This window comes from Cynoglossus semilaevis, chromosome 10 (genome assembly GCF_000523025.1).
Source record: "Cynoglossus semilaevis isolate Cse_v1.0 chromosome 10, Cse_v1.0, whole genome shotgun sequence".
Taxonomy (NCBI): Eukaryota; Metazoa; Chordata; class Actinopteri; order Pleuronectiformes; family Cynoglossidae; genus Cynoglossus; species Cynoglossus semilaevis.
The window spans coordinates 12,889,943-12,900,647 of NC_024316.1; the positions used below are offsets into that span (position 1 = coordinate 12,889,943).

General features: G+C 40.3%; 1 protein-coding gene across 6 annotated transcripts in view; it reads left to right on the plus strand.

The window, feature by feature from the left end:
* fmnl3 (formin-like 3) overlaps nucleotides 1-10,705 on the plus strand; it is a 38,266-nt gene that overhangs the window by 15,947 nt on the left and 11,614 nt on the right. For 5 of the 6 annotated variants that reach the window (XR_003050862.1, XM_025059350.1, XM_008318871.3 and 2 more), the window contains exons 2-13: nucleotides 2,289-2,372; nucleotides 2,484-2,564; nucleotides 2,674-2,750; nucleotides 5,448-5,531; nucleotides 5,983-6,129; nucleotides 7,014-7,122; nucleotides 7,957-8,033; nucleotides 8,449-8,542; nucleotides 9,278-9,352; nucleotides 9,542-9,652; nucleotides 9,733-9,882; nucleotides 10,510-10,611. Coding sequence is in view for 5 of the 6 variants with exons in the window: in XM_025059350.1 (XP_024915118.1) it covers nucleotides 2,289-2,372; nucleotides 2,484-2,564; nucleotides 2,674-2,750; nucleotides 5,448-5,531; nucleotides 5,983-6,129; nucleotides 7,014-7,122; nucleotides 7,957-8,033; nucleotides 8,449-8,542; nucleotides 9,278-9,352; nucleotides 9,542-9,652; nucleotides 9,733-9,882; nucleotides 10,510-10,611 (1,191 nt within the window). In the remaining variant the exon portion in view is untranslated. The remainder of the gene's footprint in view (nucleotides 1-2,288; nucleotides 2,373-2,483; nucleotides 2,565-2,673; nucleotides 2,751-5,447; nucleotides 5,532-5,982; nucleotides 6,130-7,013; nucleotides 7,123-7,956; nucleotides 8,034-8,448; nucleotides 8,543-9,277; nucleotides 9,353-9,541; nucleotides 9,653-9,732; nucleotides 9,883-10,509; nucleotides 10,612-10,705) is intronic. The other variant, XM_008318873.3, reaches the window with a different exon arrangement.

Below are 10,705 nucleotides of genomic sequence, written 5' to 3' on the forward strand. Positions count from 1 at the left end.
ATTCTGGACATCTGGTATGCATGTTGTGTCTTTCCTCCTCTGTACAGGATTTATAAAGCAGGTTGGAGCAAAGCTCCATACTGTATGCACATTAACACACTGGTACTGTTTTGCACTACTGCTGCAGCCTGTGAGAAAATTGTCAGGCATTTTATTTTCCTTTTTCAAAACCCTTCTTCTTTTCTGCAGCTGTGGTAGTTTCAGCTCGCTTTATTTGTCTTGCGCTGTGCTGTTTTATGTGAACTTGGTCTGCTTCATGAAACGGAGGCCTCATGGCTTCACCTCCATCCCAACATGATTCATGATTGTGTTGAGTGCACAGTACAGCTGCGATGTGGAAAACCAATTTTCAGAAACTCTCATGTGATATTCCATCACTGCCACAGAGTTGGTATGGAAACAAGTATGTGTTATTTTCCGCGTATCACCAAAACTTCAGCGTGAACATCATGGGTTAACGTTGTTGGGAGGAGTGTTTGTGATGGCAGCCTGAGTTATGGCAGCAGGTTAAATGTCAAGCTGACTGGTGGTTTGTGGTCGGGCTGATGGGGTTCTGTTGATACGGTCGTGAATAAGGATTCCCAGTGCAAACAAAACATCACTTCTGTTTAAAGAGAAATGCTGATGTAATGGATTTCGGAGGCTGGTAAACTCACTGGTACTGTTGCACTTCCTTCTATTATATGATTCTCACGTCAGCCCCCTGTTCTCAAGGCTTTTATCTTCTTCTACAAGGAAGTAATTAGTCAAAAGCCTGCATCTTATATGTTCTTGTTTTGTTTTTCAGTGGTCACCAGGACATAAAGCACTGAAGTGGATTTGTCTCCAAACACAAATTAAAGTATTAGTGGATTTTATTTTAACCACAGTAAAGCAGCCGCTGTCACATTTTTTATTTATTTTTTTATTGCTGGATTAGATAACAGGGCTGGAACAGGCCCAGGGTCTGACAGTGGTTTTACAGAGCCAGAGACGACAGATGTTAGATGAGTTTGAGTTAATTATGGTGCAGTTTGCATCGATGTGTTTTGTTTAAATAAAAATAGAAAAAAAAAAAAAATCAAAAGTATTTAAGTGTGCATGAGGGAAATTAGAAAGACAGGTGTGATATTTTCAAACAGTGACACGTCAACAGCTTTGACAGCTGTTCCGTTGTATTTGATCAGGTTTTTTTAATGCTCAAATTTTCTGTGACTTACCATTGTGAAAGTGAGCTTACCAGGGCAGTGGTTTTATCGTGGGTTGATAATGGAACTTCCAGAATGCCACTTCTCTAACTACATTTTCAGAACATCTCTACATTTCTAACATTATTATTTGATGTTTTTTGTTTATATATATTTTATTTTATTACAAAACTGAAGGCATTTATAGCCTTTAATTGTGTGGACAACACAATATATTCTCTTTGATCCTCATAATTATAAAACTGAAGGCATTTATAGCCTTTAATATATTCTGTTTGATCCTCATAATTCCAAACCCAGTTACGGGCTGGAGTGGATGGTTCAGTGGGCTTTATTTGGCCCGCGGGCTGCCGGTTGATAATCACTGCTTTAAAGCCTTAGTGTCATAGAGCAGCTTCATGTTTCTCAAAAGAAAAGCATCCATAGAAGATTCTGTTATATTGATTTATTTTCAAAATCAAGGAAACGTCCTTGCTGTCGCTTCAGATAAAATATTTACCTTCCTTGACACCTATATCTCTAACAACATTAATTCCTAGTAAACCTTTGTAATACAGCTCCTCATCCCTATCTCTCTCCTTCTCTGACCACTGCATTAGGGTGTGTTGTTTATATTTTGGGATTTTGTAAAGAACTCCCATGTTCCAACCACTACTACCCATCCACTCTGTGACACATGTGGTTCTCAGATAGTGAATCATGCAGCTGGCATGTTGAAGATATGAAGAATGTAAAAATCGTAGACTCCACACGAAATCGAGCTGCGTGCTGCTCTGTAGAAGGTTTTTGTTTGTGCTTTTTGGGTTGCTGAAGGTCATGTGGTGGATTCTTGGTTCAGTGAAGGGTAAGTGTGAAATGATGGTTCTGTTGGAACGTTTGGTTCATGTGTCAAACAAGACGAATAAGAGCATATCCTCTGGAAGAAACCACACGCTTCTTGAAGCCATTTTGAAGATGCAGGATTTACGATATAGCTGCTGCAGTATTTTATCTTTTTAAAAGTAAATCTGAAGACAAAATAGTTACAAAACATGTAAATGTTTGAGAAGACAAAACTTAACAATTTTGTGTGATAATTAAAGAAGTTTTTTTTTTTCCCAGAATTCCATGAACCTCCCACCAGACAAAGCCCGACTTCTGAGACAATATGACAATGAGAAGAAATGGGATCTAATCTGCGACCAGGTACAATAAAACAGTCCTAATCCCACAGTTCAGATTAACACACACACCTGTCTTTTTAACACCCAGGTTTAAAGTTACATTACGATCTGTTCTTCGTGTCCTTGTCTTCAGGAGAGGTTCCAGGTGAAGAATCCACCTCACACCTACATCCAGAAGCTGCGAGGATACTTAGACCCTCGAGTCACACGCAAGGTGGGGTCTTACCCTAATGACCTTTATACAAGTGCACTTCTGTTAAGTAACACGAGGATGATGGTGGAATAAAAACCAACATAATTTGTGTGTTAATTCTGTCTTACAGAAGTTTCGGCGGCGAGTCCAGGAGTCTACAAAAGTCTTGAGGGAGCTGGAGATATCACTGAGAACCAACCACATCGGGTAAGAGATTCTGACAGATTCAATAATCGTTAAGCGACCCCCGAAAAAACTAGAGTCTAGTGGTGGATGTGGATGTTCTGGGTAAAATATCCCTGACTTCACCAGACTGAGAGAATAGAAGTCCATCCATCCATTTTCATCCGCTTATCCGTTACCGGGTCGCGGAGGCGGCAGTCGCCACCCAAATCACATTGCACCGCACCAACCCCCCCAAGCCTTCCTGCAGGTGGTGAGTCCACTGGAAGGTACCAACCGCCCTAACCGGGATTCGAACTTTCCCAGGAGGTGAACCCTGGGGTTCCACACCAATGACAGAGACATTGCCTCTGGGCCAAAGCACCACAGAATAGAAGTCATCTTAAATTATTATAAAAATATCAATAAATATAGGTTTGTCCACTGTTGGCCCATGAAGAAACATGGTGATCCAACATGGTCGCCTCATTAGAAAAGTCCTGATCCCAATGTAAATAAAACAAGACTAAAGGGATCAATAATTCAATCATTCAAAATATTATGTATATTATAACACCTACATCCTCAGCAAAAGTGTTTTTATTATATTCCATTTCTGCCCATTTAAATGGAATTTAACTTCCACTCAAATGATGAATGACTCAATTGCACCTTCAAGAAAGACCCACAATTGTTGTTCTTGTCTCCTCTAAAGAAGTTGTGCTCTGCCTGCTCTCTAGTGCCCTGATCTCTCTTCCATTGTTTTAAGCTGCCAAGCTCCACTTCATGGAGCTGCTGCTCATAATGCCCAGATGGTAGCCATTGTGCTGCCTCGTCCACTCCCCCATAGTGTAGAGCAGGAGGCTTTGTTGTCTATGCCAGAGGGACAGGAAGTCTGGCTGACCAATGCTGAACCATGTGAAAAACACAAATACACACATTCTCTCTCACACACAGGCAGATGATTTTATGATTTTTTTTTTTACATTCCTCATGTTCTAAAAAACAAAACCGTGCAAGATTTTACTGTAGATATTTCATACTTTACAGCGCATGCTAATATCCCAGGCCCTTTTTTCGTGTGTAGTTGACATGCATTTGGACAATCATCAAATACTTCTCTGTAACAAAGTAGGCAGTGAGAAACTGAGCCTTATAAAAAGCACAGTGATTTAGTATAGCATTCACTGAGCTCCAAAAGCAACTTATATTCCACATCATTCTTCATCAATAAAGCCCAGCTTCAATTTATTTCCCTGGAAGACTGAAAGGCACAAAGGGGAAAAAAGGAGTTCTATTTTCAGAAGAGACTTCTGTGGGTGGAATCAAATGTAACAGATGCTGCTTTTTTTGGGTGTCTGGTCCTGGGCCCATTCTAATGTGTTATTTCTCAGATCGCCAAGAAAATCTGAAATATCAACTAGCTGGTGAAAAGTCAGGAAGGGGGCAAGAGAGGAAGGAGTGGAGTGTCAGGGGTGAGGAAGGAGAGACAGGGCCATGGTGAGAAGGGGGAGTTAGACAGGAAACTGATGATCAAACTTGCCTCCATGTCCCCTCCTCCGTCTCCTCTCCCCCCCTACACACGTCTCACTGCTTTGTTTGCTTTCCTCTGTTCCCTTTGCTCACCTCTCTTCTCTTGTCCCCCTCCTTTCCCCACTCACCTCCTCTTTCCACCTCCCCTCTACTATGAGCCCCTGATTGCCTTCCTGTCATTGGCTCACCAACAGTCCGTCATCTTGTGCAGAATTTCAGAACTATTTTAAGAACCTTTTACCCCAATCCTGTCACAATCTCCCCACCCGTCCTCAGACAGGGGAGGAAAAGGGGTTCTCTGGGGGGAGATTTAGAGTGAGCCCAGCTCCTCCAGCCATGTACCCTCCACATTCTTTCCCTCATCGTGAGGAAACTTCCTTTGTTTCGTCCCGATTCTCACTTTAGAAAATTGAAGTTAAATGGAGTGGGGGTTGTGAGAGCTGGGAGTCTAATGGCTCTGGCTTTAGTTTCCTTTCCACTGCAATTATTTTTGTAATTTTCTTCATGGAAAAAATGTATTCAAAATTAATTGTAATGACCCTTAATTGTAATGAAAATAATTCATTTTTGTTTAATTCTTTTTGGTCACATTGTTGATGTTTACATATTACTGTGACTCCTAGTGAGAGTTAGTTATTTTTACTGTAGATTTAGACAATTTCTCCGACCCACCACTTCTTTTTTCACCCATGGTCCTGTTTTTATTTTCATTTTTGAGTCTGTACATCATGTAGAAATACCAAAGGGTTGCTACTGAATCCCAAAAGAAAAACTACATTGTACAAAATGAAAAAAATCTAGAATTTATAGATGTAATAAATCTGAAGCTCCCTAATACAACATTCATGTGAAATAACAACTCAAGATGGCAGAAATGGAAATGGAAAAAAGAAGTTTTACTTCTGCTTGAATGATGTAAAAGTATACCATTTCCCCAGAATTCACTTTTTTTTACCACAAGCGTGTCTTCTACCAGTTAAATTCAACATATTTTTACAGTAGTCCGCAGTAAAAAAAAACTCAGAGCTACCGTCATGTTTAACTACATTCTTTGTTGACTATGGTTATTTCAGTATTTACACTCACACTAGTATATAGTATACTGATGTATATCTTACAAAGTGAACTATTTAAAGAACAGTCAAAAATGATCGGGTGTGTCCTTGATCTGAGTGACCTTCTGACCTTCTTTGTTCTTCTTTGTCACAGGTGGGTCAGGGAGTTCCTCAATGATGAGAACAGAGGTCTTGACATCCTGGTGGAGTATCTATCCTTTGCTCAGTGTGCTGTCATGTGAGTAATTTAGCACTTTTTACTTTGCACTCCTCCACACACGCACACTTGCGCACACCTCAAGCCCATACTGTAGTAAAACACTGTTAGGATTTGGGTTGGGCAGTGAATCCACTTGCTGGTTTTAACACACCGAGTCCTGCAATTTAAACTGCTTGTGCATCTAAAACGCGCTACTCCAGATTTGCACTCTTGGGTTTTGTTTGTATGCTTTGTTGCATACTTGGCAACGTGAACGTGTTTGTTTACAGATGCTATGTGGTGGAGTCTCGGGCTGTGTTTTGACTGAATGGTCTGAAACTGTGTGCTGAGCTTTATCGTGCAGCTTGATGACAGTTCTGGTGATAACCCTTGGCACCCCCAGGCTGCCTCACTTGTGTGGCCCCCCCCCACCCCCCCCCCCCCCCCCCGCCTCTGTGTCGGCCTGTCTGTGTGTTTATGTATGGCTCAGGTTGGATTTTGAAGGGCTGGAGAATGGGGAAGAAGGCTACTTGGACAAGACTAAGTCTTGGAGCAGGTCCATAGAGGATCTGCACCACACAGGCACACAACCCTTCTGCAACACACTGGTGCGCTCTGCCCGCCAGTCTGTCCTCCGGTACGTATCGCTACTCCAGCTTCCCTGTCGCATTTCCCTGGTGTTGCCCCGCTCTGCTAACCTTGAATGCTGTAAATATTTATTAGCATGCCAACATGTTGTCATGGTGCTGTATTTGGTGACACATCTGATCTGAACCTGGTGGGTGAGTGACTCATTTGACCTGAGGTCTCGTCACAATGTCAGTCATACGATGAGCACTTTAAGAGATAGAAAGTGGAAGTCTTTGACCTTTGTTTATCTTCCTCCCACATCTGTCCACATGTGTGTCTTCAGATGAGAGCCAGCTGTCAGCAGCAGCAGCACATGTGTTATTTTCTCCTGTCATTTAACTCCAGACAAACAACACACAGAGACATTAAAGGACATCAGACATATTCTGAAACACTGAGATGGAATATTTCTAATAAAACCTAAAGTTTTGCAATATTATATCTTAAAAAAATCCATATTCTTAATAAAAATCCATATCTTAATATGGATTTTGTTATACAACAAAATCCATATTAAGAATAACGTTATCTAACATGTAGATAATACATGATTAACATGATTAAAAAATGGTTCATAAACCATTGCAAGCTACTGTTAAAATAAATTCACCAAAACTAAAGAAGTCACAATGTCTGTGCTGTTTGCACGGGCAGGAAACGCTCTCAGAATGCATCTGTAACCTCAAACACCATCTCAATTATGTCGTATCACAGTTTTTGCTCTATTTTTTTTCTGTTATTTTTATCTATGCTGCACACTGGAAACAACACTAGAAAAGTAGATACTATATTGACAAACCTATGATAAATAGCACTGATATAAAGTGAGTCTAAAGCTGAAGTTTAGTTGTTGAATTTCCTGCAGGTTTTAACTTTGAATGTCTGTTGCAGCTACGGCTCCATCTCCAACACCAAAACCATCAAAAACTCTCGCCTTGTGAGCCAAAAGGATGATGTGCATGTCTGCATCATGTGCTTGAGAGCAATCATGAACTACCAGGTAATACAATGCAGGAAGTGTGCATGTAGCCACCCTGCCAGACATTTTGAAGTCCTAGACTTTGAGTTAAGTGTATATTATATATATACATTTTCTGGAGAGGTTTTAGAAACATCTTGTCCTCTAACTAGATAACAATTATTTCCACAACAACAAGCAATACATTTAGCATTTAAGGTTAGCTGTTGTACCACTGGATATGACACACTTGTCCATGGCAGAACTGACAGAAATTATGTCCCGTCCCAAACTACTATTGGACCAAGTTCCTGTTACTCTGACTAACTGTTATACTACAATAATAATGTGTTTTTATTTGTATTGAATTTGGAATTATTACTAGTCCTCTCTGAGCAGCATTCTTCTTTTCTTTAATTAATTTAATTATTTTAATTGATTTAATTTCTTTGGTGGTAAAACATTAGCTGGCAGTCTTAATGTTGTATTTCTGCCACCTACTGGGAGAAACTTAACATGGTGAAACTAAATCTCACTAAATCCACCAACTGTATGGTGCCAAATTTTGAATTATAGATTTACATACATTTTTTGACATATTTTTTGATCATTCGCAAATGAATACAGGTGAAATAAATGCATCTGTTATTTGCTTTTCTCTTATAAAAACATACAAGGAAAAACGTTTTTGTAATATTTATGAAAGTTGATTAATCTCAATTAATAATGATGGTGTTGTCATGGCCTGTTGAAACCTTATAATGTAAACATATATATACATATATATATATATGTATGTATGTATGTATGTGTTTTCTCACATATATACACTCTGGTCTGACTGAAACCTTTGTCTTCTCTCTTTCCTTGTTGCAGTATGGCTTCAATATGGTCATGTCCCACGCGCACGCGGTCAATGAAATCGCCCTGAGCTTAAACAATAAGAACTCACGGTAAGATCTGAGGTTACTGTCTCCTTAGGGCTGGCTCAGACAATAGGTGAAATCCCTGCTGCCAGTTCATATGATATGTCTTTTCATTCTGAGAGGGGCTCGCCTTGTCTCTGAAGTCGGATCGACTCAGAGGTGTTCATACAGGCTGTGAAAAAAAACCTCTTATCCGTAGCAGATTAGTGGTTAAACCACTCGGGATGATCGCTTTATAATGAAGTCTTTTAAAAGTTTGAAAGACCTGCTTGTACTATAGCTGACAGTGTCAGTAAGAAATATTAATGTCAGCATTTTTTATGAGTTATACGTGCTTGCTTTCTCTTATGCTTTTTTTTTTTAATTTTACATTTTTATATATGTATTATATAAGACTTTTTCTTCTTAAAGCGTGTTCTAAATCCTGTTCCTGTTCCTCCAGCACAAAAGCCTTAGTCCTTGAGCTGCTCGCTGCCGTCTGTCTAGTCCGAGGAGGTCACGAGATAATCCTGTCAGCGTTTGACAACTTTAAAGAGGTGCTCTTAGCAACATTTTATTACACATAATTATTCACAGTTCTATACAGTGCTTATTGTTTATGCAGTGCTTATTGCTACATGGACACAGCATGCTATTAGGAGTAAAATTTTCCATTCATATGCCTTAATTTTCTCCATTACTACTGTACATAAAAGTAAACAGTAGGGAAGAGAGAAAGTTGATGCCAGTTTTAAATCCCAGGGAGGATTAGGGAGAACCCTGTGGTGACTCAGTCTGAGGTTACGAGTCTCATTAGGACACCAGATGTGAGCTAACCTTGAACAATGATAAAGATCTACTCCCTGATGGGAGGCCTGTGGACCACAGAGGTTTTCTTAGTGGTTTTTGTCTGCTCAGTCATCTGAACACCAGAACCAGTCAAAGCTCCAGGCACACGCCACATTAATTAAGTCACTAATTAAAACATGATGGTAATTTCGTGGTGGTATAGTGATAGGTCTCTAAACGTTTCTAACATGGCTGTGTCAGACCTATGTATTACTTCAAGTGTATCTCAGAGCAACTTGAAAATACTTTTCCTCTCTTCACGTTTCATCTATGGCTGCAGTAAATTTCCAACCTTTGTTTTGTTGGTGGTGTTGATTTTTCTACATGAGGATTTTAATAACGAGAAGACCTTGTTGCTCAACATGGGATGGATTATTACTGTCTAAATGATCTAAATATTTACTGCATTGAAAACTAGAACTTGTGTGTGACTGATACTTCAGGTGTGTAAGGAGAAACATCGGTTTGAGAGACTGATGGATTATTTCCGCAGTGAGGAGGGAAACATTGACTTCATGGTGAGTTGACTATCTTTATGAAGAAAAACTATTATTTTATTTTTGAATGGAAAGTTGGAGACAACTTCAATCGCTCAGAACATTTCTGTTTAAATTATTTTTTTCTCCAGTGATATATATATGTTTGTGTATCTATGTGCAGTCTTTTTGTAATACATTTGGTTCTAAATCCACTTTTCCCTGGCCCAGGTTGCTTGCATGCAGTTCATCAACATTGTTGTCCACTCTGTTGAGGACATGAACTTCCGGGTCCATCTACAGTTTGAGTTCACAAAACTGGGGTTGGATGACAATCTGGAGGTAAGAACATCAACTTAAACCTCTGCCTCATTGTTAGTAAAACATCACCAATACCGTTTTTTTTTCTCTTCTCGCTTTAGAAATGTAAACATACAGAAAGTGACAAGCTGTCGGTGCAGATCCAGGCCTACCTGGACAACGTGTTTGACGTGGGTGGTCTCTTAGAGGATGCAGAGACCAAGAATGCAGCACTGGAGAAGGTGGAGGAGCTGGAGGAGCACCTGTCTCATGTAAGTGCACTGGCCAGGTCTGGACCACCTACACTGCTCCCTGGTCTCACTTATGAGATTTGTTTGTGGTTTCCGCAGCTATGTAGTTAACTGTGTTGTTTATAGGTGGCAATTAGAAATCGACTCAATGTTTGCATTTTACAAGTGGTGTAGTTTAATGACAGGGTGCAGCACGATTGGAAACACTGAGAATGTAACAATCTTAATATTGTTCTCTCAGCTGGCCTATGCTTTCTGTGTTGTTGCCTTTGTATCCCACGCTGCTTTGCAAAGACCTTCCTCTCATGGAAAGGTCGTAGGCAGCTCTGACATCACTCAAGGAATTTCAAAACAAACTTTGTTCTCAGGGGTCATGAATGTTGGGGGAGGATGAGGATGAAGGTTCCATATGAATTCCAATAAAATGTGTGTAATGCGATAAAATTAAGTGCAGATTGCTTTGTCACGCTCCTGCTGTGTCATGCTGCCTGATATAGATCATATTTCCTACTTGATGCCCAGAGAGTGTGTGTGAGAGCAGAGAGTGAGAGAGAGTGGATCTCAGCAGAGATGCCTCTGTTATCAATAAGTCCTTCGTCTCACACGTCTCTCATCCCTCTCTGTTGTTTTCTTGCTCTTCTTTCCCAGGTGACAGAGAAGCTTCTGGAGGTCGAAAATGAAACCATGATGAAAGTGGCAGACCTGGAGAAGCTGCTCCTACAGAAGGACAAGGACTTGCAAACAATCCGGGTAAGATGTCGGCCACGATGATGTGTCACAGCTGTGACACCTGTTCTTTAGTTACTCTGCACGTTTCAGACAAGGATCTGTTTCAGATGCTTGT